Below are 27,466 nucleotides of genomic sequence, written 5' to 3'. Positions count from 1 at the left end.
GGTAACGGGACGGGCGCGACCATGGCGCGGTGAGGGAGCGGGGGTGGGGATCGGTCCGGGGGAGGCCTGGGACCGCTGGCTTGTGCGCCGTCTCGGACGCCCCCCCTTTCGCTGCCGCCGCCGCCGCCCCGGGCATGTCGTCCAACTGCACCAGCACCACGGCGGTGGCGGTGGCGCCGCTCAGCGCCAGCAAGACCAAGACCAAGAAGAAGCATTTCGTGTGCCAGAAAGTGAAGCTATTTCGGGCCAGCGAGCCGATCCTCAGCGTCCTGATGTGGGGGGTGAACCACACGGTAACCAGCTCCCCGGCGCGCGCCCCTCCGAGCGCGGCCCCGCGCGTGCTCACGCCCCCCGCAGTCCCGGGCCTTTGCCCGGCGGGCCCCGCCAGTGACGCCTGCAACCCCTTGCCAAGCCAGTTGCACGCCCACCCCACCCTTGCACGCCGTCCCGGCCGGGTGTGCCTCCCCGCGCGCCACGCGAGGCCTGGTGTCACCGTCGGTGGTATGCCGTCGCGTCCTTCCCTTCTCTCCAGTCCCTCAAGCTTCCTGCGTCTGGCTTCTTGCAGCTCCTGGAGCGCAGAGGGAAGGCCTGGGTGGGGTGGAATGGCTTTCATCCCTTCTTTCTCTCTTCTCGCCTCACCCCGTTTGTTGCATTTGTTTTCCCCCATGTTCCTTATAATTGGCTGCCTAGCTCACTGTCCAGTTGACAGGGCAAGTGGCATTGGCCTGCCTGAGTATTCCTCTATTTCTGGTCGTTTGGTTGGTGTGGCTGCTCAGAGTTTCCCCATCCTCCAGACCTCCTGGCCACTGACTGGAAATCCTCCTTGAGTTTCCTTTTTTTCTTCTTGAACGAGAGGTATCAACTGGAGAAGCACAGGCTTCCTTGGACCACAGACACGTTAGCAGGGTCTTCCTGGGTTAGGGAGAAGGGAGAATGTAACCATTTGAGAGAAGGTGAGGCCTGCTTATGAGGACCACTCATAGTAGAGATGATGTGTCTTCCTGAATCCTGTGGTGTTCATGTCAAAGATGTTGACTTCTCAGTTATTGAGCTTTCTATTGTATGGTCATGAGGATGTGATAATGGACAGTGATTAAGATGAGAGAGAGGTTCCCTGGATCCTTAGGGTGTTTTGAGATTGGCCAACAGCTCCTGTTAGGAAGTTGGAGCCCCGCACAGTATTTGATCTGGAGGACTTCGTTTGTGTCCTATTTGTTTGGCGTCTTCTTTCTCTTCCAGCCACTTGCTCTTTGCATTCTGACCATTTCATTGAGTCCCTACACCGGAAATGAGAAGAGGAAGTAAAAGGACCTGAAATGCCAGCTTCACCAACTAAAAGTTTGGAATGAGAAAAATGAAGTTAATGGCTTGAGTTTCCCGTGAATATCAGTTCTTTAGGCTCCCTGACTTTTCTGAGCACTTGAAATTGCCCACAAGACCAAATGATGACAGAGGGGCGCAGGGCCAGCGGGACCTTTTGCTTTGCTTTTCTAGAAGAGCCTCTGGCTGGAGACTGATGAACCGTAGTCTGAGCCGGGGTTTTAGATCCTTACCGCTAATACAGAAGTGCACGTGGGGGTCTTGGGCAGGTTCGTGTTTTCAGTAACCTCACTGAGGTGGATGTCCTGGCCAGGGTAGGGAGAACCGCTGGTTTAATGCCTAGACCTCTGGGAGCTGCTTGATTCAGTAGTCCAGCAACATTTGTTGCCACTGCTTCCTGCTGCTTCAGGGGTCATCTGACAACATTGCAAGGGAAACTGGGTCATCACAATGTGAACCCTGTGTCCCTGCCTTGAAATCAATCCTTGATTTTGTGGTGCAGCTTGTTTCTCGCTAGAAAGCATCCTGTCTGTATGGAGAATTGGTAGAGGTCTGAGAGTCAGGAATGTTACAGCTAGGTGTAAGGGACTTTGGGTCCCTTATTTTTTTTTTTTTTCTTTTTGCGGTATGCGGGCCTCTCACTGTCGTGGCCTCTCCCGTTGCGGAGCACAGGCTCCGGACGCGCAGGCCCAGCGGCCATGGCTCACGGGCCCAGCCGCTCCGCGGCATATGGGATCCTCCCAGATCGGGGCACGAACCCGTATCCCCTGCATCGGCAGGCGGACTCTCAACCACTGCGCCACCAGGGAGGCCCGGGTCCCTTATTTTATACATGAAGAAATGGAGGCCCTGGACGGAGGATTAGGTCGCCTGTGGTCACAACAAAAGACGCAGCTCGTTGTCCAGTACTGTGGGCTGTGTTGGCCGATGGTGGTGCTTGAATAGGCGGTCTCGTTTTCTTTGCCTCCTTTTCCTTGTCCTGCCTCTCATCCAAGTGCCAGGACAGATAGGAATCACGGTCTTGTTAGAGAACCTGAATGTTACGGTCAGGTGTGTGTGCCTGTGCCTGCCAGTTCCCAGGAGTGTATGTGGTGCTTGGTTTTCTGATAGGCAGGCAATGAGTCTCTGGCAGATAAAGAGGCATCTGTGATTCCTAGTCACCCTCTAGTTTTGCTAACTTTAAGAAAGTTTGTTTGAGAGCTAGCTGGGAAGGCATTGACTTTAAGCAAGACCCAAGCCTCTGGACGTAATGAGCGAACACCTCAGGGGAAATGCACTGTGCACCACTGCCCTGGACAGGCCGAGCTTTGGAGCTCAGTTAGTCAAAAGTTTTCTTGCTTTTGCTTAGCCTGCAATAAGGTCTAGGACTTCGTGGGTCCCCATGGGAAATGGAGCATCTCCCAAGAAGACTGTAAAATCTTGCAGTTCTCAAGGGGGTCAGGACCACATTGTTTTGGTGGATTGATAGCCTTTCTTGGAGGTCACCTTCCTTCAGAAGCCCACCGTTGCAACTTTTTGCAGTCTAAGTTTTCCGATATCACCTTTTCTTTGATTCTTTAGTTTCTCACCCATTTAAGCGTTTAGGCTGTGATGGTCTATGGTTGATGGGGTATGAGACATGAAGGATGGATATGTCTTTATCTGTAGTACAAGTCAGTTACATACTCTCTCATGAGGTGGTTAGTTTACTTCTGGGTGGAAAAAGAGGCCCTTGAACTCAGTGATGTAATAGGAGCTCCTCTTGTGGACAAGAGATGCAGCCCCTGGACTTTGCAGAGGAAGACTGTGTAGGAAACAGGGAGAAAAAAATCAGAAGACTTTGGATCTGTCAGGGGAGAACTAATAAAGAGAGAAAACCAGAGTTTTAGTGAATGAAATACAGCCCAGAGGGTCTGGAGTTAGGGAAGAGGTGGCCTGGGATAGGGGTGTGGAGACCAGAGGAGGCAGACCTGGCTTGATAACCTGTTGGCCATTTCAGGAACCGCGTATGTATGAAGCCTCACCCCAGTGATCAGAAGGAATAGGGGAGGTTGATGGTAACTATGTTTAACTATTTGGGAAGCTGCCTGACTGGTTCTTCAAAGTGACTGCACCATTTTACATTTCCACTGGCAGTGTGCGTGGCTTCTAATTTCTCCACATCCTGTCAACACTTGTTATTGTCTGTCTTTTTCATTATAGCCACCCTAGTGGATTTGAAATGGTATCTCATTGTGATTTTGATTTGCATTTCCTAGATAACTAACAATGTTGAACATCTTTTCATGTGCTTATTGGCCAGTTGTATATTTTCACTGGAGACATATCTATTAAGATCCTTTGCCAATTACTTTTTGCCCATTTTTAAATTGGGCTATTTGTCTTTTTATTATTGATTTGTAAGAGTTCTTTATATATTGTAGATACAAGTCCCTTATCAGACACATGATTTGCAAATATTTTATCCCATTCTTTGGGTTATCTTTTTTACTTTCTTTTTAAATTAATTAATTAATTAATTAATTTTTGGCTGCGTTGGGTCTTTGTTGCTGTGCGCGGGCTTTCTCTAGTTGCAGCGAGTGGGGGCTACTCTTCGTTGCAGTGCGTGGGCTTCTCATCGCGGTGGCTTCTCTTGCTGTGGAGCACGGGCTCTAGGCACGTGGGCTTCAGTAGTTGCAGTGTGCGGGCTCAGTAGTTGTGGCTCGCGGGCTCCAGAGCACAGGTTCAGTAGTTGTGGCGCACGGGCTTAGTTGCTCCGCGGCATGTGGGATCTTCCCGGACCAGGGCTTGAACCTGTGTTGCCTGCATTGGCAGGAGGATTCTTAACCACTGTGCCACCAGGGAAGCCCTGTCTTACTTTCTTGATGGTATGTTTTGAAGCTCAAGTTTTTAATTCTGATGAAGTCCAATTTATCTATTTTCCTCTGGTTGTTTGTCCTTTTGGTGTCATATCTAAGAAGGGTTTGCTTAACCCAAGATCGTGAAGATTTACTCCTATATTTCCTTCTAAGAAAAGCTCAGCGTTTTCTAAGAAAAACTCTTTTCGTTTTAGCTCCTACATTTAGATCTGTAATCCATTTGGAGTTAATTTTTGTGAATGGTGTGAGGAACAGATTTATCCCTAAGTCTGCTCCGCTCTCTCCCACATTCTACCCCCATTCTGTCCACACATTTTCTTTGCCTGATGCAGACCCAGAACCTCCTTTCCCTGCCTTTTTCTCTTTTCCTGCTACTTTAAAAATCTTTAGTAAATAGGGACTTCCCTGGCAGTCCAGTGGTTAAGACTCCGCGCTTCCAATGCAGGGGGCATGGGTTTGATCTCTGGGAACTAAGATCCCATGTGCCGTGCAGCGTGGCCAAAAAAAAAAAATCTTGAGTAAATATTCCTGCTCTAGTGAAGCCTTTGGATGAATTTGTCCTTCAGCACACCTTCCCACCTCACAGAGAATACTGGGACTCAAACAGGAAAAGAAAAACCAAGGTGTAAAAAGGAGGAATAAAGCCAGGGGTGGATTTGTTGGCACCTGTAGCTCTCTGTTCTTGCCCCTTTCCTTTCTGGAGTTTCACATCTCGCTTGGACCTCCTTGGTCTCGGGAATGTGTTCCCCGCACGTCATGTTTTCTGATGGTGGCAGGTAACAAATGATTGTCAGTGGTGGCTAGCCCATTGAGGAGCCACCCACGGAACCCTGGGACATGTCAGGAAGCCTGCATGCCCAACGCACGCCTCCTGGGTAGCAATTCCTATGAAGGTCACAGAGGGAGGTGGAGGCTTCTGGAATCAGAAGTTCACCAGACTAGAACTAGTGACTGAATTCTCATGTCCAGTAGGATCAGCACAGAGTAAACTCTCTGCTTCTAAGTTGTTTCTCACTCAGCTTGTTTAGCCTCCTCATTATTTATGCTGATGGCTCATAGAGTCAATATTGTGGATAATCCAAAAACCACTTACATGATGTGAGATACAACAGACTCACCATCCTAATATGTTCTGTTTATCGTGCTACTCAAATGAGTTTACCTTCCGCAAGCACACTTCTGCTGAAGGTGAAAGAGGTTGGCCGAGAAATGTGCTAGATAGTAAAGGAAAGGCACGTCTTCCTGAAACATTGCTTTAGTCACAACCTTTCGTGCTTCAAAGCTTTTGGTCACTCTCCTTTGTTCTCCTCTCCCTGGCATTTAAGACTCTTTACATTCTGGTCATAGCCTCAGTAGCTAACCTTAATCATCTTTCCCATCCTCCAAGCCATGAACCTTCAGCATGGTCACACCAGCTTTGCTGTCTCTTTTTCTTTTTATCCTAGTGTTAGCCATCTTTCAGTCCCCCTTTTCTAGCCATCCACCCCTCCAACCAACATTTATTGTGTAACTAATGTGTGCCAGCCATTCTGCTAGGGACATAAAAATGGGTAAGGTAGTCTCTTCTTTCAGGGGCTCACAGTCTAGTGGAGAAATGAAACATGTCAGCAAACAATTACCCAAGCGAATGGGATATTTACGATATAAAGATGCACAGGGGAATGAGTAACTAGTTCAACCTGGGGAGACAGGGGAGCTTTCACAGAAGTGTTATTTAGTCAGATCTTGGATGATTCTCTTAGCTTTATTCCTTCTTCTGTTCTTGCTGCCATAGTCTATTACCTGAACTATTGTAATAGCCCCATAAATGGTCTTGCTGCTTCTTATCTTTGCCCTGTCCAATCCTTACTTGATTTTGATTCCAGAATTACCTTTCTATATCACCCATCTGATCGTGTGAATTCCCAGACTTAAACCTGATCAGACTTAAACCTGAGAGGACTTCCCATTGCCTGCATAGTTAAGTCCAAATTTATCATATAGTGGACAAACTAAGTTCAGATTCAGGCTATGTCCCTTAGTATAGCTTTGGAGTAGTAATTTTTCTCTCTGAGCTTCATTTTCCTTTTCTATAAAATTCGCATAACAGATTCCTTGCAGATTATTAGAACAGAGGAAAGGAATGGAAAACACTACCTTACCCAAGGTAGTCTTAGCCCATAAGAAGGACTGCACAGCACAGTGTAAAGAGCTCAGGCTTTGGCACCAGCAGACCTGGGAGCAAATCCTGACTCTACACATATTGTCTGTGTAGACCTTGAGCGAGGTGCCTTGAACCTTTTGCAAAAGGCAAAATCAGATTAATAATAATTCATGTGACTATTAAGTATTAGAAATATAGAATGGGATATATATGTGAGATATATGATATATAGTATAATATAAAGCACTGGCCACTTACAGACCTTCCATAAATAGAAGCAGCTGTTATTTACTAATATTGATAATACGTGAGGCTGCTCACCTGTCTTTCCTGTACTGTCTCCCTCCACTACTTACTACCTCTGTCCTACCCTGCCACTCTCCCCCCGCCCCCCTACCTAAAATGGGCAGTATACTTTTACAGCTCTGAGGCTTGTTTCTGACTGTTCCCACAGCTGGGATTCCCTTCCTCGGGTTTTGTGTTTTGTTCCTTTTTTTTTTTTTTTGGAGAACTACCCTCCTAGGCCTTGCTCACAGGTATTTCTCTATAGCTTCCTCTAGCCACCAGCTCTCCCATGCCCAGGCAGCATCAATCATTTCTTAAGCTACTCTTCCGTCTACCTTTATTCATAACTCTATAGCACTCATCACGTTGTATTTGTTATTTGTTATCTGTCTTCCCAGGTAAACAGAGACCATATCTTTTCATTTTTGTATCCCCAGCTTCTGGCACAGTACTGGCGCATAGTAAGGCTACGCTGAGTAGAAGCTAACTGAATAGAAGTTTGGCAGAGTCTGAGCCAGATCAGGAAAGACCTTAATTGCTAGGCTGAAGGAGTTAAAACTTTACCCCGAGGTTGGTGAGGAGCCATGGAAGATTTTTAAGCAGGGTGTAACGTGATCTTGTTGTGGTTCTTCCAGTGTCAAGTGCTCTTGGCAATACCAGGAGGGGCATTAGGTTCCGTTTCTAGCCTGATGTGTAAGGGCTGGGAGTCTGACTGACCATATTAACCTCACCCTCCTCTGACATGGCTGTTCTGTTCACCGTCCCTGGGTTCTCACTTACTTAAATGCTCCTTGACTTCAAGCTTGACCGTACCATGGGTTTGTGTCATCTCCCGGATGAAAGGATAAGCCTCCCACTTTTGTGTGCACAGTGCACACAACGCTTCCCTTGCCGCACACCCCCTTCTCCCTAACATAAAATGAAGCATGTAGTAGGTATTTCAGTACGTGCTTGTTCATCTGAAATTGAATAGAATTCTCTGGGGATGTAAAATTTAGCACAACGAAAAAAAAAATAGTACAGCTAATCCCTAGAGTGAATCATCTACATGTGGCCCAGTGGAAATGAGGGTGAGTTTACGTAGTTCAGCTATATGGATTGTTCAGCAATATATTATCTGTTAGAAATGTCCTGCTGTTGGATTGTATAGTTGAGAATAGAGATGAATTGAGAACTAAAAACTGACCAACTTAACAACTCTTCAAACTATGCTGCACTTAGAGTTACACAGAGAATTAACGAATGGAACATCCCTGAATAGCTCTTATTAGAATAATTCATCCTGGCTAAGGGGCAATTGACCCCTCGCAAGCAAGTGTTTTAGTCTTTCCTAGTTCTCCGAGTAACAAGCCCTGGCCATGGCACAGAGTCTGGATTTTGAGACTAACCCAAATCAATCAGTAGCAGATACTAGAACCTTTTGGTATAAAACCATATTCTTTGAGCCAGTAATATGTTCTTTCTAGCATGGCGGAATAAGCTAGAAAAGGCAGAACTTAACTTTTTTTAAATCTCAGAGCCAGGCTTAATATGCCAGGAAAAAGGAAGTGGGACAGCTACAATGAATTGTTTCTGTTGGCAGAAAAATGATGCGAAATGGTTTCCTCTCTAGGCACTCACTAAACAACCAGCTTGCCTTGTGAGCACCCCCTGGAATGGTAACTGGCCGAACTTTTTTCTGTGGCTGTTGAGCCAGTGGTGGGCATCTCAGACCTGGATGCTGGGAATTTTAAGTGTACGATTTGAGGACTTTCGACAAATGATGTACTCATGTAGTCATCATCCTAAACAACATATAGAACGTTTCTAATAGCCTAGACTTGCGCCTCTTACATCCCTTTATAATCATCCACATCCCCACAACGCAGGCAGCCTCTTACTGGATTTCTGTCACTATAGATTATAGAATTTCGTATAAATGGAATCATACAGGCTGTACTTTTACATTTATGCCAGTCAGTTATGCCAGCAGTTTATTGTCTCTGCCCCACTGCCAACTTACACTGCTACCCTACGGCCCCTCCCCATACACATACACTCATATGCCTTCCTTCATTTCCCCATGAGTAACTTGGGTTTTTCACCAATTCTAGGAAGGTATGTTTTTCCCAGCCCAGTTACTACATTAACTTGAACTTCCTCCATCCTCTGACATTTCTAAATAAAAAAGGTTTGGAACATGAAAGGAACATCAAATTACATGGTATTTCCCCCCATTTATGCTCCTGGAGGAGTCCTAATGACTAGGTTATTCCCTCACTGCCACATGGGGCCTCATTGAGATAATAGGATTTGCAAGGAAAGTATCCAGGAGACACAAGACTGTGCTCCCCCTGCCCCCTATCCATTAAGTCGGGACTAAGGTTTCCTCTCTAAATCCTGAATGCATTAGTGGCAACCGGGTTGAGGGTCAAATGTCAAATACTCTGCTGTGATGGGAGAGGACATCTGCGGCTAATTAGACCACTAATTGGCTAAACTGGGGATGGGGAAGGGCAGGAGCTGCCCTCTCAGCTCTGCACCAATGGGAAGCCAGTTCCCTGTGCAGCCTCCAGCGCCCTGAAGGGGGGATGAAGGACAATGAGAAGGTGTGTTTGCAGTGGGGGCAAGGCACCCTCCCGCATCTCCCCCAGTTCAGCACAAGAGAGGACATGGCTTTAGGGACTGGCCCTGCTTTAATTAGGAGAGTAAGAACGAACCAGTGGCCAGATGTCTACCTCTTCTGCTCACTTTAAATTTAATCCTTTACTTTGGAGATAAGAGTTACATACCCACATAAACCCATCCAGCTTTTTTCTTGCCCCAGGCTGATTTCTTGAGTGGCCCCCAATTGTAATGAAGATGTTCAAAGCCCTCAATCAACACTCACATAGGTTGGGTGATATTTATTCATAGATCCATTTATTATTGCATTTGATAAATACGTATATAGTACCTGCCATATGCAAATCGTGGTGCCAGGTACCATGTGTGGAGCCTCCAAGGTCAGTTAGATGATCTTTGCTTACAAAGATCAGTGATAGGATCTTGCCTAGCTTATAGTCAAGCAGGCTTGTGAGGTTTGTAAGCATTAACTGCGATGGGAGGGAGGCTGTGAGATGGCCAAAAGATGGACACAAACAATGCTTCAGGAATTCCGAGACAGGAAAGAACATTTATGGTCTAGAGAATCATGGAAGGCTTCGTAGGGGAGGTGCCTTTTGAGCTGGACCTTATCAGGTGGGGAGAATTTCAGTAGGTAGAGATGAAGTTGGGAACTTATTTGAAGAAAAGGACAGAAATAAAGACAAGGAGGGAATCCACGGACGTGTGTTTGGTGAGATGGTGGCATCCACGGTGTAGCACATTGTCTCTCTGAGGCAGGTGGCTTGGCTGAGAACCTCACTTTCCCCTTGCTTTGCAGATCAATGAGCTGAGCAATGTCCCTGTCCCTGTTATGCTGATGCCAGATGACTTCAAAGCATACAGCAAGATCAAGGTGGACAATCATCTCTTCAATAAGTAAGTTGCCTGCGGAGTGGGCTCAGGGTTTGTGGGCAGTTCTTCCCCTCAAGGCAGAGAGCCTCCCACACCTCACGTGGTGAGGACAGGCCAGCAGCTAGCAGGGTGTGTCAGCAGCGCTTGGCTCACAGAGCTGAACAACCGGCTGGGAAAATGCATTCATCACGTGCCTCCCCGCGGTGTGCAGTCCTGTCGTCGCAGTCCTTTATCAGCCTACCTCCAGTGTCCCTCAGGGCTTGTGGCTCGGCCCAGGGTGATTCATCTAGGGCCAGTTCACTTAACGGTGAGCTGCTCGGGAGCTGAGGTGTCTAGTACGAGGCTGACAGCAGTGGGCCTATCTTGATCTTAGTCTGAGGCAAGGAGCTGCCAGGCATGTTCCTGGCCTGGGATGCAGCCAAGCTTCTTTCTTTCCAACTAGTGTGTGAACAACAGGCTGAGCATGGTGCCCAGGGCCGCTATCTAAAATCGTTCTTCCCATCTTTGCTCATTGTGGCTCCTTGGATTAACACTGGAGTCTTTGTCTCAGACTTTGATGGAGCAGCCGCCTCACCTGGCACAGCTTGGGGCCTGCTGTAAGCCCTTTAGAGGCCTTGCTTTTTCATCCTCCTGTGGGTCACCCAAGGAAATACTTGCAGCTCACACTCTCTTCCTTTCTGCCTTGGAATCCTGGTTCCCCTCTCCATTGTCTCACCGTCTCCACCACCTCACCAGCTGGGCTCTGTCACCCCACCACTCCCAGACTGTTAGCCCAGAGGAGAAGCTTGATTTGAAAACATCCATTAGTGGCCTCTCTCTGCCATAGTCAGTAACGACATCATATTCTAGAAGCTGTCTGTCTTCCTAGCTGCTACTTGCTAAGTGGCCACCTGTATAGAAGAAAAACTGTGTTTCTCCTCTACCCTCACATCACTCCTCACTTCTGATACCAAATGTGTGTGTTTCCCACACATCAAGCAATTCTGTAGGACACTAACTAGGTGTCCTACAATTCAGTTCAGTTCTGACACTCTCGACCTGGAGTTAGCATCAGGTCTCACAGGTTAAGGGCTGAGTCCCACAGGACTGCCCCTCCACCCCGCTTCAGACGCCAGTCTCAAGTCCAGGTTGTCACCTGTGCTTCTGACCCATTTGCTGTAGATCAGAGGTTCCCATGACCCTCCCCCTTGGGTTGGATTAATTTGCTTGAGCAGCTCACAGAACTCAGGAAAACAGTTTACGTACTAGATTACTGGTTTATTATAAAAGGATACAACTCAGGAACAGCCAGATGGAAGAGAGGCATAAGGCAAGGTATGTGGGAATGGGCAGGGAGCTTCCATGCCCTCTCCAGGCACACGACCTGCCCCAAACCTCCACGTGTTCACCAACCTGGAAGCTCTCGAACCCAGTCCTTTTGGATTTTTATGGGGACTTTTTTATGACAGCATGATTGATTACGTCACTGGCCACTGGTGATTGATACAGCCTCTAGCCCCTCTCCCCTCCCTGGAGGTCAGGGGTGTGGGACTGAAAGTTCCAACCCTCTAGTCCTGGTTGGTTCCCCTGGCAAAGAGCACCCATCCTTAGAGGCTTAACAAACGTCACCGCGTTAACATAAATTTAGGTGTGATTGAAGGGGGTTTGTTACAAATAACCAAAGACGCCTTGATGACTCTTACCACTTAGGAAATTCCAAAGATTTTAGGAGCTCCGTGCCAGAAACAAGGACAAAGACTAAATATATATGTGTTATTATATCCAATGTGACACCACCTAAGGAAGGAGAGGCAGCGCTACCCTGTGGGGCAGGAAAGGGGGTTGTTCTGTGCCAGAGGTCAGGGCTCAGGTGTGGCCATTGTACCAGGGTCCATGGTGTCCACCACACCGACATCGTGGCCTAAAGTGGACATCCAGTATCTTTATTTGTTTTTTCATCCTTCTTGATTCATTTTGTCTTTTCAACAACTGTTTACGTGCTAGTTATTAGACTGCAGTGCTATTTACTAGAAGATCAGGCCCCTGCCTTCATGAGAGGCCACTGGTTTTTATTTCCTTGAAGTCTACCATCCTGGAGTAGTCAGAGGGACATATTTCTTTTTTTTTTCTCCCTCAGTTTTATTGAGATAGAATTGACATACAGCACTGTGTAAGTTTAAGGTGTCCAGCATAATGATTTGACTTACATACATCATGAAATGATTGTCACAATAAGTTTAGTGAATAGCCATCCTCTCTTATAGATACAGAATTAAAGAAATAGAAAAAAAAATTGTTTTCCTTGTGATGAGAACAGAGGGCCATATTTCTGAAAGGGAGTTCCCGAGCAGGTTGACTATTGTCAAGATGGAGGATTTGGAGGAGGCATCCCTTCAAGGTGATTCTCCTTCCTCCTGGGAGTCTGTGGATTGACTAAGGAGTGGGGAGGGCATAGACTGGTGCCAGGAGCCAGCAAACGAGGCTTCATGAAAAGATGGGATCCCAGTCAGTTGACTGAGGACCTCTTCAATCTAAAGCACCCTCTCCTTCCATCCCGATGGAAGCCAAGGGCAAGACTCCCTGGGTGTAACCATCTTCAGGATGTATTGATAGGAGCATCCCCAGAGGAGGGGGGTCCTTTGATGAGAAAAGCCTCTCCCTTTAGCAGTCAGACTGACATTTACCTCACAGCAGCTCTTCACATGTGGCCACCTACCTGCAGCAAACACAGCACTTGTGAAGTAGGGCCAACATGCAGTCTCACTTCTCTGCAGGTAAGGTTTTTTTTCCCTTTAATGTAAATTTTATTGAAAGATAGCATGTACTCAGAAAAAGTACCCAAATCATAAGAATACAGCTAGATTAATTTTTACAAAGTATATACAAGGTATGTGAAGTTTTTAAACTTTTACGTGCTCAGAATCACCTGGAGTGTGTGTTAAAAATGCAGATTTCTAGACTGACCTCCAGAATGCTGAGGGCTTAGCAGCCTACATTTTAAGTGCTGCAGATTGTTCCGATCCAGGTGACCTGTGGACCACACTTTGAGAAGTCCTGGTGTATGAGTTAGAGGAATAAGAAGTTCACAAAAACATGTCTCTGCTTTTCCCCAGAGAGAACCTCCCCAGCCGCTTTAAGTTTAAGGAGTACTGCCCCATGGTGTTCCGAAATCTCCGGGAGAGGTTTGGGATTGATGATCAGGATTACCAGGTATGGGGTGTCTTTGAATAATCGGAGGGGTTAGGGAGTGGAGGGGGGTCAGGAAGCCACAGGACAAGTAGGGAAGCAAACGTGTCTACTGTTCTCGTGCTGCGTCGTCCTGTCATGTCTCACTCCAGCCCAGGCAGTCTTTCTCCAGTGTTGGTGGGCTCTTGGAGGGGTGAGGGGCTTAGAAGTGCTTCTCATGATGCCTCGCAGGCTCAGGCTCCTCTCCCTGGGAGGGAGCACAGTGGGAGGGAGAGGGGTCTACGGAAGCTGCTTCATTTGAGTGTGACATTCCCAGTCTAGGCTGAAGAACCCTTCTCCTTTGTAGTTTGACTTAAAAGAGAGAATTATTGCCAGCGGGAGATGAGGCCTCTTAAAGCTGATAAGACAGATTATAAAAGGAAGGCTTCAAGGGTAGTGTAACTTCTTGCCAGGTATGAGTGCCACCTCCTAAGCTCCCCTGTCCTAACGTTGGGAGGGGGGCTAGGCATGGCAGGGCAGCTGTCCCCTTCAGGGGGTGATCATGTCACAGAGGCCTTTGGCCTATTGGGAGGAATCAATCCCAATATCAGGGACACTCTAGCCTGACTCATTGTCTGGAGCTTCTATTACTTCTCCACCTAGCACCTTCCTTGGACTTCTTCCCCTGGCAGACAGCCTGGTGGTGAAGGTGGGAGAATTTTCCACTTCACTTGTGCAGCGGTAAGAAATACAGCTGATTTTCAGTTGTCTGTTGGGGGAAAAAAGGAGTGTACAGCCTAGTGAAATCTAAAATGGATGTTCACATCTTGTAAGATAGTGTCATTCCTCCCATCCCACTCCCAGGAAGTCTTTCACAGAGTAGATCCTGAGAAGCAGGGTCTCCTTCCCCCTGTCCTCCACTCCAGGGGGCCTCCTGAAGAGGAGGGTGAGGGAACGTGAGAGGAGGAAGAGATGCCAGGGACTTGAACAGTCAGGACCAGCCATGTCCAAGAGGTGCTGCGAGGTCCTCCAGCCCCTCCTGTTGGGACCAAGCCCTGAACTAGGTCAGGGGACCAAGCTCCCTGATTGGAGCTTGAGGCTTTTGGAGAACTTCTTGCCGTTCTTGGCAAGGCTGTCGGGCACCTTCCTTCCACGGTAGCTCTTTCCCTTCCCCTTGGCCATCTAGCCACATCCTGTATTTTTTCTCTAATAGACTTTTGGGCAAATAATTGTGCTCAAGACTGAAATAGGGGCAGGGAAGATGGTGTTCAGGGAGGGGACTCTCTGCTCTTAGACTACCCGTGACTTAGAGAGACAGGAAATGCTGCGTGGAAATGAAGCAGGGGTCGAGTTATCGCTTGTCAACCCCCTGTCTTGTGACCTCCCGAAGGTCTTTTCCCAGCATCTGCTTGGTGAACACATCTCTTTGGTTGACTCACACCTTCCCCTACTCCCTCCCCGCTTGAGGCTTCTCCCGCCTTCTGATCCTAATGGGAACGGGGCTCCGAGAAGGAGCAGGGACAGGTAGAAATCTGTCGGATTTGCCTCCCGGATCTGCCTCGTAGCTCTGCAAAGACAAACAGGAGTTTGAGGTCAGGGGAGAGGTGTTGGGCACAGTGGTGAGGACCAGCTTCCTGCTTTGGGAAGGGTTTTCCAGCCTGAGGGTACATACAGGAAATAAAGATGACTGCGTCCACTCCTTCTTTATGCTTGACTTCTTGAATATTTCCTAAGCTTTGTCTCCGTCACCCCCAAGAGACTGGGAAAATCATTTCATGTTCCAGGTGAGGAAACTCAAGAGTAGAGAAGTTCGGTGGCTCACCCAAGGTCATATTACACGTGAGCACCAGGATTAGAACCCAGGGCCCTCACATCTGAGGCCGAGTTTTAGTTTCTAGAGCAGGCTCTCTAGGATCAGAATGAAAAGAAATATTTCAGTCAGTCCTCTTCCCATCCCAGTCAAGGATTAGGAGCAGGTGGTAAGGAACAGCTCTTGTCTCTCTTGTGGAAGACTTTATGGGAAAGAGGTGAATTTCCCATGAGAAAGGGGGTGGATTAAGGGCCCATCTGTCTCAGTGTTGTTGGCCGTAGAGCAGTCTGACCCATAAGAGAAGACTCAGGACACAAGTCAGAGTCTTCCTTCCCCTCCCAAGACCAGCTTTTGTCTCGGTCCATCAGAATTCAGTGACGCGCAGTGCCCCTGTCAACAGCGACAGCCAGGGCCGATGCGGCACCCGTTTTCTCACTACCTATGACCGGCGCTTTGTGATCAAGACCGTGTCAAGTGAGGATGTGGCTGAGATGCACAACATCTTAAAGAAATACCACCAGGTATGGTGAGTCAAGAGCCTCAGCGGCAGAGGATGGGTTGGTCGAAGAGGGAGAGGAGCCCCCGGTAGAGCTTCTTGGGGGGGGGCTTGGTCCTCTTTGGTAACGGCAGGTACCTCCTGATAACCAAGCACTTGCCCTCCCCCAGGGCCGTGTTTCTGTGGGGTGAAATGCCTACTTGAGAAAAAGAGAAAAGAAATGAAGGCATGTTATGGATGCAGTCCCAGTCCCAGTCGAACAGCTGTTTCTCGTCAGAGTTGGAAAGTTTTCACACTCTGGCACCTGCCTCACTTCTTCTAAAAGAGGTCCTGTCGGCTCAGCAGGGCTGCTGCTTTCCCCGCTCCCATTCTCCTCTCATCTGGAACTTGCCCATGAGAAAAGCAGGAAGTGCCTGTCCGAAGCCTGCCTGGGTCTTCAGGGAAAGCTGGCTTCTCTCTGGCCACCTGAGAGGTGGTGAAAGGGACTTCTGGTGTTTCGGGAGTTACAGCAGAAAACCCTGGGTCCTGGCGTGGGCGAGAGCTTTGGGTACGAAGCCGTTCAGCTTTCCCAGGCGGCCGCCTCACCGCCCTGCCTCGGCGTCCTCTCTCTGCGCTTCGGCTTTCCCATGTCAGGCTGGCAGAGAAGACGCAAGTCCTAGATCAGTGGTTTTCCTGCAGAATCCCAATCGGATGAAACCAAGGGGGCTCTGCACTGCCTGCTCAGCCTCTCACTCTGCCTTGCCAGTTAGGGGTGGTGGCGGCTTATACCTGTTGTAAAGTCACGGGGGTCTGAGGAACCCCCGTGACTTCCTAGAATCCAGTTTGGAAACCACTGGTCTAGAGGCTAGAATCCCAGGGAGCGTGTTAGCCCAGGAAGAGCCCCATCCATCCTGGCACCTTCACCTGTTCCTTCCCTGCCTTCCTTTCTAGTTCATAGTGGAGTGTCACGGCAATACCCTTCTGCCACAGTTCCTGGGCATGTACCGCCTGACTGTGGACGGCGTGGAAACCTACATGGTGGTCACCAGGAATGTGTTCAGCCATCGGCTCACTGTACACCGCAAGTATGACCTCAAGGTAAGGGGCCCTGTGTTTCCCAGCTCTGTGGCCTCCCTCTCCCTGAGGCTTGGAGGGGCCACGACTCCAATTTCCACATAATGGGAAAGCCGGAGTGTATGTTTTCGCATGGGCAAGTGGCTCTGGAGTGGATGTGCCTAATTCTTATGAGCCAAAGGCTGTCTCAAGCCCAGGTGACAGTGACCAGAGGTTATTGAAGCCCCCAATGTTCCATATTTATGTAACAATTGATGTTTTTCAACTCCTGTCAGGAGGATGTGCACACAGAGGGCAGCAGTGTGGGGACAGGCTGTGCCGACACAGGCACCCTGGCCGCTGTCCAGGCCCCATGGACCGACAGCACAAGCACATTTCTAGACACGGACAGAAACGCACGTGTGCCTGTGAAGCACAGCGCTCCGTTGTTCTTGAACCTGGCCTCCTGGCTCCTGTCTCCTCACACCACTCTCCCTCTCTCTGCTGCAGCTGCACTGGTTTCCTTTCCGTTCCTGCAGTGCCCGTGCTCTCCGCCTCCCCAGATCTCACACAGGCTGCCTGTGGTCTTTTCTCTCCCTGCCCTTTTCTCCACCTCCACCTTCCCCCACCTAATTACTTCCTACTTAACCTTCCAAGCTCGGCTCAAATATCAGTTCTTCTAGGAAGCAGGCTTTGGCCACCGCCTCTCCCCACTCTGGACCCTGCCCCTGTACTACGTGCTCTCGGAGAGTCCTGCCTTCTCCCCTGTACCACTGAGCACCATTGTAATTAATGGGTCAATTAGTCTTGTACCTCCTGCTTACTGCCTGTCTCGCCTGTTAGAAGGAGAGTTCCTTACGGGCAGGGACTGAGTCTCTCCGTTCGGCCCGATACCCTGAGCACGTGTCTGGTGTGTGGTCAGAGCTCTGTCAGCGGTCCGTGACGGGGAAGTGGACGAGTGGCTGCCTCCTGGCCCCTCTAGGCGTCTAACCCGCCTGCCTGAGGTCTCCCGCCGCCTCTCCCTAAAGACCGGTGCATGTGTTTTCGATCAACGGAATTTGCTTCAGCTGGACCTCTCCTGACGGCTCTTATCCTTTCAGGGTTCTACTGTTGCCAGAGAAGCGAGTGACAAGGAGAAGGTATGCTGGGGCCTGTGCTGATCACTTGTGGAACGGGTCGCTGGGAATCAAAAACACCTTCTGTTGGCCATCCTGTCCCTTCCTCTGCTGCCGCCCCAGCCTAGTTCCCAGACATGCGGTCTGTTGATGTGAAACGCTGCGTCACTAAGCTTGTGTCTGTCCTCATCCTTGGCCTAGACCTTGGTCCCCGGCCTTTTCCTTTGCCCTTGCTGGGTTCTTCATAGTCCTGGAGGGCTGGCAGTTTCCATCTCAGTCCAGCCTGAATCCGTGGGGGGCTGGCTGCTTGAGCCCTGAGGTAGTCTCAGGGCTCAGCAGGAAGTCCTTTGGTCAGTCCTCATTGTCTGATTCGTGCTACATATTTGCCATCCCTGCCTGCCCGAAGCTGGGACTGTAGACTCCTGGACTGAGCTATTGATTTGGCAGCTTGGCCACCTTTGTGCTGAGGACCTTTTCCTTTCCTGTACCATTGCCCCCAGCAGAGGACTCCTTGGGGCGAGCAAATCAGGCCACCAGCCTAACACTGCTATTGCTCTCTCAGGCCAAGGACTTGCCAACCTTCAAAGACAACGACTTCCTCAATGAAGGGCAGAAGTTGCACGTGGGAGAAGAGAGTAAAAAGAACTTCCTGGAAAAACTGAAACGGGATGTAGAGGTATGCATTTACCCTCGTTTTCACTCCGGTTGAGCAGGACCTCCTCTTGTCCCCAGAGCAGGAACCTCTTTCATCTTAAGAAAAATTGAATTCACCACTTCCCAGGAGTGTGGACAAGAGGACGGGTGGTGATTTGAGCCATGTAGGTAGTTATTTGCATCTAAAGCTAGTGCAAATGTACATTCCATTTGGGGGCACACAATTTGTGCCAGCAGAACCTGTGTAACTCAGTTCAGAGTGCTTTCCCTCATCTCTTCTCTACTCTGTTCCAACCACTTTTTCAGACTCCTCTTCAAGCTTCCTTTCTGGTGGTGTCCCCATAGTGGAGGGGGGCGGGCATCCAGCTGTCAGAGTGACAGGAAACCAGCTATTAAGATCCACCAACCGTGCCTTTCTCTGGCTCTGATTCTTCACTTACCTAGCAGCATTCTGGTTGGAATGGGACTTCCTGTGGAGAAGTTCCTTTGGGGAGGACAGGTGGTAAATAATGAATGTGATATCTGATAACTCAATTTCTCCTTTTTTTTTTTTTTAATATTTATTTGGCTGTGCCAGGTCTTAGTTGCAGCACGCGGAGCTTCATTGCTGCGTACGGGATCTTTAGTTGCGGCATGTGGCATCTAGTTCCCTGACCAGGGAGAGAAACCGGGCCCCCTGCATTGGGAGCACAGAGTCTTAGCCACTGGACTGCCAGGGAAGTCCCAGTGTCTCCTATTTTAATAAATTGGAAGCCTGTTCATTAAAACCAAATTCTATAAACTTTAGAAAATGTTTTATTTTTTTTATTGTGGTAAAATATGCATAACATAAAATTTACTATCTTAACCATTTTGAAGTTGAGTGGCATTAAGTACACTCACATGGTTGTGCAACCATCCCCACCATCTATCTCCAGAACTTTTTCATCTTTTCAAATGAAAACTCTGTACCCAAGAAATGCTAATTCCCCATTCCCCCTTCTCCCTTGCCCCTGGCAACCACCATTCTACTTTGTGTCTCTGTGAAACTGACTGCTCTAGGAATCTCATATAAGTAGATCATACAGTGTTTGTCCTTTGTGTCTGGCTTATTTTCACTTACCGTAATGTCTTCAAGGATCATCCATGTTGTGCTATGTGTCAGAATGTCCTTCCTTTTTGAGGCTGAGTAATATTCCATTGTATGTATATACTACGTTTTGTTTACCTGTTCATCCATTGATGGACACTTGGTCACTAGTTAAGGTTAACTAATTAATCTAGTTTCTAGTCTCCAGAGAAACAGAATAGGGTTTAGATAGATAGATAGATGTTTATTATAAGGAATTGGCTCACATGATTATGTAGGTTGACACATCCCAAGGTCTGCAGTTGACCAGCTAGAGACCCAGGAGACCTGATGGTGTAGTTTTAGTCCAGAGGCCAGCAGGCTTGAGGCCCAGGAAGAACTGATGTTTGTCTGCATCTGAAGGCAGGAAAGAACTGATGTCCCAGCTCAGAGGCAGTTGGGCAGGAGGAGTTTCCCTTTTACTCACAGGAGAGTCAGCCTCTTCGTTCTTCTCAGCCCTTCAACTGATTGGACGAGGCCCACCTACTTTAGGGAGAGCAATCTGCTTTACTCAGTTTACCAATTCAAATGTTAAGCTCATCCATAAACACCCTCACAGACATATCCAGAATAATATTTGACCCAATTTCTGGGCACCCAGTAGCCCAGTCAAGTTGACACATAAAATCAACGCTCACACTTGGATTGCTTCGTTGTGAATAATGCTCCTGGGAACATGGGTTTAACAGACTTCTGTTTGTTAGTAAGCTTTACCTTAACCACCCCCTCCTATGTTTGTGCTTTTATTCTGACATTCGGTTTGTCCAGAGTCTTTCTCCTCCTTTTCCTCCTTTTCTCCCTACTCTGCCTTCAAGAAGAATTTAAGGCAGTTAACACAGTTCATTTATTGTCACTTGCATGTTACTTTATAAATGTTTGCAGATGGACGGGACGGGGTGCGGCTCACAGTCTCTCTTTTCTGGGACCGTGGTCCCTTCTCCTTCGGCCTTCAGAGGGCATTGTCCAGAGGTGCTTGCAGTGGTGCCCCTCACCTTTCTTTCCTGAGGAGATTCTGCTGATCTCCTACCACTGGGGCTTCTTATGCTTTTCGTTGTCTTCTGGGCCTGTGCGTGGAGCCCCTCTGGTCCTGTTATGATTCTCCGTCTGGTCAGTCAGACAGTTTCCTGCCGTGCTGCAGGTTCATTTGTGACCGTGGCAGGACGCCTGGCACATGGCTGATGGTGGCTGCTGGCTAGTTCACAGAGGACTTGGACCAGTGATGGTGGCGTCACATTAGTTAAACTGGAATGCCAGTTGGCCATTTCCGTCCTGTATCGTTCCCACGCTCTTTGTTCTTCTCCAAGTCATTGAGTCCTAGCTCAGGAGACTCAGATACCATCCTGCTCCCAGCACTCGTTATATGGATGAGAAATGCGCAGTGCAGCGTTCCATTATTTCTTTCCTCCACCTCACGGTGGCCTCTCTTGATCCCAGACAGAATTGGCTCTTCCTCCTTCCTGCAGTGCTCCTTCTGCTTGTACTCCCGCAGCCTCTGCCTGCCTGACTTCTCTTCGTTCATTGGGCCAGGCTCAACGCCCTTCCTCAGGGAGGCCCTCCCCCCGCTGCTGTCGACTCCTGCAGCTCCTCGCCCTTGGGGAGTGACTGTCTTCTCCATTAGACAGTGAGCTCGTTGAGGGCAGAGGCTCTGATGTCTTACTCTCTGCTGTATTTCGGAATGGGAGAATTAAGTTGAAAGGAATGCCTTTTCTCCCCTCTCCAGATGCCACTTTGCCTCTCCAGATGTCCCTTGTAACCCCTTCCTTCCATCTCTCCTCCCGCCACCTCCCTAGTTCCTGGCCCAGCTGAAGATCATGGACTACAGCCTGCTGGTGGGCATCCACGACGTGGACCGGGCAGAGCAGGAGGAGGTGGAGGTGGAGGAGCGGGCGGAGGATGAGGAGTGTGAGAACGGCGGGGCAGGGGGCAGCCTGCCCTGCTCCTACGGCACCCCTCCGGACAGCCCCGGCAACCTCCTCAGCCTTCCCCGGTTCTTCGGTCCTGGGGAATTTGATCCCTCTGTTGATGTCTATGCCATGAAAAGCCATGACAGTAAGTAGGAGCCTCTGCCTGCCTGCCCCGTCCCCAGCCCTCATCCTACCCGCCCTCCCCCACTTCAGTGGGCCTCCATCTTAGTAACTGCTGGTGTTGGCCCCTTTCTGCCTCCATCCTGGGTCACCAGCAGTAACTCTGTCTTCTGGGGCGCTGGGGTCCTTCTCTGTCAGGGCTTCCTTCACCTCTTTGCTTGTCCTGGGTGCTGAGGCCTGGTTTGGCTCCGGTTCGTGGGACGGACAAAGCCTCCTAAACAGTGTCACCTCATCCCCACGGGGGTTGGTAAGATAAGAGCTATGAAGGCTTCTAAGAACTCCACGGGTCATTCCTGTCCTCACATTCCAAATGACAGGGATGGATCTGGACGTCGTATCTGAGGGTTATGGACCCCGCTGCTTTCTGCTCTCCTCCCCGCCTCTTCCTCCTTTCCTGCTTTCCCTCCCCCTTCAGGTGCCCCCAAGAAGGAGGTTTATTTCATGGCCATCATCGATATCCTCACGCCATATGATGCTAAGAAGAAAGCTGCACATGCTGCCAAAACAGTGAAACATGGGGTGAGTTCTTCGTGTCTCCATCCAGGCCGGGGCGGGTGGGGCCTCAGACCCCCAGGGAGGCTTCCTGCTCGAAGGAGATGCTCTCGTGGCCCCTTCTCCCAGGACGGGGACCAGGAAGAGCAGCCTGCCTGGTTGCCTCGTGTTCTTTCTCCGCCATCTACGTCCCATCCCCTCCCTGCAGCTGGCTGATAGGCCCAACTTGCTTTTCCCCTAGTTCTCTGGCTCCTTCCCCCAGGGCTGCTGGGCACGTCATGCGTCTTGTTGACCGCCAGGAATGGCTTTGTTTACATGCCCACACTGCTCGCCAGAGGCCTGTTTCCCCATGGGCTTCAAGCTACTGTTCCCTAAACAGGGGCCCCCCAGAGCTCTGGGGCCCCTCTGCCGCCTCCCCATTGCCTTGTTCCTGCTTCAGTGGGAGCAGCCCTGGGATTGTGAATCAGAGGAGTGGGGCCAGGGCACTTCGGAGACATGGGAACCATTTCTCAAGGTGGCCTGCCCAGTTGGGGGCGGGGGGTAGTATTCAATTCTAATGTGGAGCCAGGGGCTCCTGAATACCCAGGCCCCTCCTAGGTACAGCCTCCTGATTAGGACCTCTGTGTATTACAGGCGGGAGCGGAGATCTCAACTGTGAACCCTGAGCAGTACTCCAAACGCTTCAACGAGTTCATGTCCAACATCCTGACGTAGTTACCCTCTACCTTCAGCCAGAGCCAGAGTGCTGGATGTGGGGTCGGGGATTGGAAGAGGGAGAGGGCGTTCTTTGGGCTGGATGGGAGGGTGGGGAACAGAGTGGCGGGTCGGGGAGGGCTTTAGCAATGCGACTGCAGCCTGTGACACTGGAAGAGACTAGCTGGAGAGGAGGGGGTGTGCTGTGTGTGCGCGTGCTCACAGGAGGTAACCTCACCTGCTTGCCCTTGATTTCCCCCCCATTTGACCCAGGTTAAAAAGGGGTTTCCCTTTTGTTACCCTGTAACTTTTTAAGATACCCTGGGGCTAGAGATGACTTGGTGGGTTTATTTGGGTTTTGTTTCTGAAATTTCGTTGCTCCAGATTTGCTATTTATAACGATGTATGTCGACACCCTGTCCACCCCCCCACCCACCCTGACCTGCTCTCACTTCCCTTCGATTAGAGAAGCACCCATAGACCCAGCGAAGGGTCCTCTCAGAGCAAAGCGCTCTGGTGCCACAGGAGAGGAGGTTAGACACCTCTGCCCTCCCTGCTGCATTTGATCTTGTCTAGATTAACCTTCAACTTCATGGAGTATTGTGCACAGCTTCCTCCACTTTTTCAGCCTCAGCTCCAAGTGAAATGTTACATGATTCCTCCATCTAAATGCTGTTCTTCCCGAAGGAACACTCCAGATCAACATCAGGCATCTTGGATCAGAATCAAAGATCTCAGAGGGGAGTGAGTTCATCCTCATGGGATGGTAAGGGGTCGGGGGCTGCTGGGCTCTCGGACAGCTGGTTCTCAGAGAACCCCATGATCATCACCCAAGCTCCTGGGCTCTCTCGGCCTCTGGAGTTCAGATGTCTTCTCTATAAAGCCTCCCACTGAGTCAAGAGGAACTAGAAACACCTTTGGATATAACAGGACCCTCGTGCTTAAATGGTTATTTCCCCTTGGGAAAGCCCAGAAAAGCTGATGAGTATCGAATGAGATCTTGTGCCCTCCATCCATTTACTTCCTTCTGACCTTCTCCCAGGCACTCTCATTTGTAGGTGAGCTTTTAGCTGGGGGCAGATCTCCATGTGCCTGGGGTGCTCCTTGCAGAGATACCTCTTCAACCCCCAGGGCTACCATGTAGGTAATCTGACTCCCTGTGGTTTGTCACCTGGATGGTTGTGGCCAGCAGGGAGTGGTGCCCCCCACCTTGGAGCGTGGCACCCAAGCCTGAGGTTGCTTCTGAGCCACTTGAGGATCTGACCTGGGAATCCAATTTGGAGGCTTGATGTGCGATTCAACCTGGCCCCAACCTTGGATCTCTTTTTCCTCGATGGCCCCTCTAGACTTTTTGCAGATCTGCCACCCACAAGCCTCCTCAGGAGTGGCATCCTGCAGCTTCCTTCAGGATCTCTACCCACCTTCTGAGCCGGCTACCTAAGCCTCAGAATTGTGTCCTTCTGCAATGCCATCAGAGCAGTCTGGTCTGGCTAGGAGAGAAAAGAGCCCTGTGTTGGGGGAGGTACATTCCTGCGTCTTCTCACCATCTCACCAGGAACTGGGGTCTTGGGATGAGACACGGTAAAACTTGTAGATAACTCCGCAAATGGAAAGAAAGTGTGTGGAACCATTTTGAATGAATGGATTGGTTTCCTTGGCTCCCTGCAAACCTGGCCAAGCTCAGCTTCTGGAGCAGGAACAAGCACCATCTCTGTGCCCAACCCACGGTATTTAGGTCAGGGAGGAATGGAGACCGCATTCTTGGACTCTACTGGGGCTGTCGGAACCCTTCTGGAAGAGGCAGACAGGGGCCAAACAACTGCCCTGGCCCCAGGAAGGGGCTGTAGGTAGCTCTGAACGTCAGCAGCAAGACCGCGACGTGACCTGGAGAAGAACTTGGAACCAAGTGGCTCGTGGAGAAAACAAATTCGACTTAGGAAGGGATTAGTAGGAAGAATGTTTGGACTCGATTTCCCCACCTCCTAATCAAGAGTGAAAACTTGGATCTGCTCCTAGTCGAGCCCAGCATCTCCCAAAAGCTTTTCAGGCTGTCCTCTCGCAGCCTCCGCAACCTTGGGCTCCCTCGGCTTCCTGCATTTGGTCTGCTGATCGTGTCGCCATCATGTGTACGAAAAGTGTAACCAGTCGTTATCAGTTGAAGGTGAGCTACCAGGTATCTAACTTCTTTTAACATCGAGTTTTTGTGGGCTTTTGTTTTTGTTTTGTATATTGTTTACATTTTGAGAGGTAGCATTCTGTTTTAAATGCTCTTTTTGTTTTTCTGACAGTATTGTTGACTGGGTCAAAACATTTAAGCTGTGGTTTGGTGGATTTTAAATTTTGTTTAGAGCTCATTCTCTGTGCTATCTTCAAAACCTTGGGTTTGGTCCTTTAACTCCTTTGGCATTCAAATGTTTAAAAGCTATTTATCTTGTTTTATACAAGTTTTTTCTCTTCTTTTTGTAACGATGAAGATGTTAAATTTGGTTTGCAGTCTGAATGTAGAGAAAGTGAAGTGATCCCCAAACCTTTGTGTTTTTTCTCCAAGTCCCACCATGTCCCTCTCTGGGCAGGTGTCTGAGGGGCAGTGATTACCCTCACCGTCACTCTTTAGAGCCGTGAAGAAAAGCTGAGTGGTCTCATGGCATCCCAGAATAATTCGGGGTCTCCCAATAACAAAGGCATAAGAATAGAACATGGCTGACTGGGTGAGGCCTGGATGGGGATAGGGCAGGATTCTTCTCCATTCTCTCCCTCTGCCATTTAACTAGTCACAGCTTCTCCCGTCCTGCCCCTCTTCTGAAAGTCTATGGGCTGAGAAAACTCTAGTATCCCAAGTCTCCCCACCAAAGTAAGGGGTTCTCTGAAAACTCCACCTAGACCACTAGAAGGCGGCCTCTGGCCCTTGTTCCTATTAATGAACCACTGAGTCTTTGTCCCCTAGTGCCCTGCAGTTTGGGGGTTATGGGGCAGGCCAGGAAGCCAGCAGTTCCAGCAGCACAGCCTGAGGCGATGCTCGATGTCTCCTTACCTAGCTCAGGGGTTACTGGTCTGCGGGACGTGCTGTGAGTCGCCCCTGTGGCTGCGCTCAGTGGCACTCCCTAGGTTCCCTCCACAGGCAGCTCGTCATCCCTTCTCCCTCTTCCTACTTCTGTTTCTCTCGCCTGTGCTTTAGGCCTCAAACAGGTACCCTGGTAGCGCTCAGGGCTTGGGACTACATACTCCTGCCCTACTAACTTTCCCCTCTTCACAGTCTGCCAGGGCCTGCCCCAGGGAGGTGGATCAAAGACCCAGGACTTTTCTCAGTAGCCAGTCCCACCCTCCTAATTGTCTGTTTACCAATTCAGGTTGGGAGAGAGAAGAAATTTCAGCAATCCCCAGCATTTGAGCTACTCAAGTGTTAGGGGCCAGAAGGGACAGTGTGTTTAACACAACCCTTAGAAAGCTCTGGCCTTAGACCTGTGGCTCCCCCAGTTCCAGAGACCTCACTTTTTTCTGGCAGAAATGTGGGGAGGAGGCTCCAGCCTGAGCACAGGAATCAAAGGGAAAACATTCAAACTGCCCCCAAATCTACCAGCCATCTGCAGGCGGCTTTGTGACACAGCCCTAGCCTTCTTCTGAAATGTGCCACTTATGAAGAATGTCTCCAGAGGGACGAGGAGAATCGGCTGTCCCCGGCGGGCAATCCTTTGGAGGCTGGGGAGGAAACTTCCAGAGGAGCTCCTTCCCCTTACTCAGAGCCATTTTGGGAGGAAGTGGGAACCAACAACCTTTGGGGGAAGGCCTGGTGCGGCTCAGCACACCCAAGCATCAGGTCAAGGCCACTGTAATTAAAAAATGTGAATGAAGTTTAGACTCAGCTTTTGGGGGAGCAGGATAAACTACCACCCCACCATATGTGTGTGACTTCTCAATTTCCCACTGCAATTTCCATTTTTTTTTAAATAGGAATTTTCAACCCCCTGTGCTTGTCTAATGTCTGCTCGGAACAATTCGAGACCCTGTTAACTGTTTTAAGATGCATGCATGTTAAGATGAATCTCCAACCCGAGGAAAAAAATAAAATTCAAAAAAGGTTTGTGTACACACCTGTTATGTATGAGTCCTTTGGAAATGAGCCTTTTATCTATCTTTTTCATAATTAAAAGGTTTTAGTCCCAGTTTTAGGGGCTGCTTGGGCTACATCAGGGTATGGCTTGAGTTTGGGGAAAGAACAGTCAATGACTTTGGTCACCCACTCTCAGATGCAGTTAATAAGCAGCGGTTAAGAGCACAGGCACTGGAGCATCTGCCTGTCAGCTGCCATTACCACACTCGCTGAGGAATGGACCAACAGCCCCTCACTTCTCCAGGCGCGGAGAACCAACACTTGTTGGGAGCCACACACGCGACACACCTGTCCTAGCTCTCCCTTGACTAGCTATGTTGCTGACTTAACAAGTCACCTCTGTGTGCCTCCGGTTCTCCATCTAAACTTTTAGCTTAAAATCTAGTGGTTCTCGGGCTTCCCTGGTGGCGCAGTGGTTGAGAATCTGCCTGCCAATGCAGGGGACACGGGTTCGAGCCCTGGTCTGGGAAGATCCCACATGCCGCGGAGCAACTGAGCCCGTGCGCCACAACTACTGAGCCTGTGCTCTAGAGCCCGTGAGCCACAACTACCGAGCCTGTATGCCACACTACTGAAGCCTGCGCGGCTAGAGCCCGTGCTCTGCAACAAGAGAAGCCACCGCAATGAGAAGCCCATGCACCGCAACGAAGAGGAGCCCCCGCTCCCGC

The 27,466-nt window shown here is 49.6% G+C and overlaps 1 protein-coding gene across 1 annotated transcript; it reads left to right on the top strand.

Annotated features, from left to right (window-relative positions):
* Positions 1-19: 19 nt before the first annotated feature.
* PIP4K2B (phosphatidylinositol-5-phosphate 4-kinase type 2 beta) lies at positions 20-27,182 on the top strand. Its single transcript, XM_060081395.1, has 10 exons — positions 20-293; positions 9,989-10,086; positions 13,155-13,251; positions 15,385-15,537; positions 16,443-16,589; positions 17,645-17,683; positions 18,222-18,335; positions 21,212-21,470; positions 21,921-22,024; positions 22,631-27,182. Exons 1-10 carry the CDS (start codon positions 135-137, stop codon positions 22,709-22,711), a joined length of 1,251 nt encoding a protein of 416 aa, XP_059937378.1. The 5' UTR covers positions 20-134; the 3' UTR covers positions 22,712-27,182.
* The last annotated feature ends 284 nt before the right edge of the window (positions 27,183-27,466 follow it).

The sequence above is a fragment of the Mesoplodon densirostris genome, chromosome 18 (genome assembly GCF_025265405.1).
Source record: "Mesoplodon densirostris isolate mMesDen1 chromosome 18, mMesDen1 primary haplotype, whole genome shotgun sequence".
Classification (NCBI taxonomy): Eukaryota; Metazoa; Chordata; class Mammalia; order Artiodactyla; family Ziphiidae; genus Mesoplodon; species Mesoplodon densirostris.
The sequence above is the reverse complement of the archived record's forward strand: the minus strand, read 5'-3'. Positions and strand labels throughout refer to the sequence as shown.

What these genes read in the sequence shown, in the direction of transcription:
- PIP4K2B (XM_060081395.1), top strand. Translation starts at nt 135, where the DNA reads ATGTCGTCCAACTGCACCAGCACCACGGCGGTGGCGGTGGCGCCGCTC. An exon ending in AAGCGAGTGACAAGGAGAAG is followed by an intron (nt 17,684 to 18,221) that starts GTATGCTGGGGC and finishes TTGCTCTCTCAG; the next exon opens with GCCAAGGACTTGCCAACCTT. An exon ending in AACTGAAACGGGATGTAGAG is followed by an intron (nt 18,336 to 21,211) that starts GTATGCATTTAC and finishes CCACCTCCCTAG; the next exon opens with TTCCTGGCCCAGCTGAAGAT.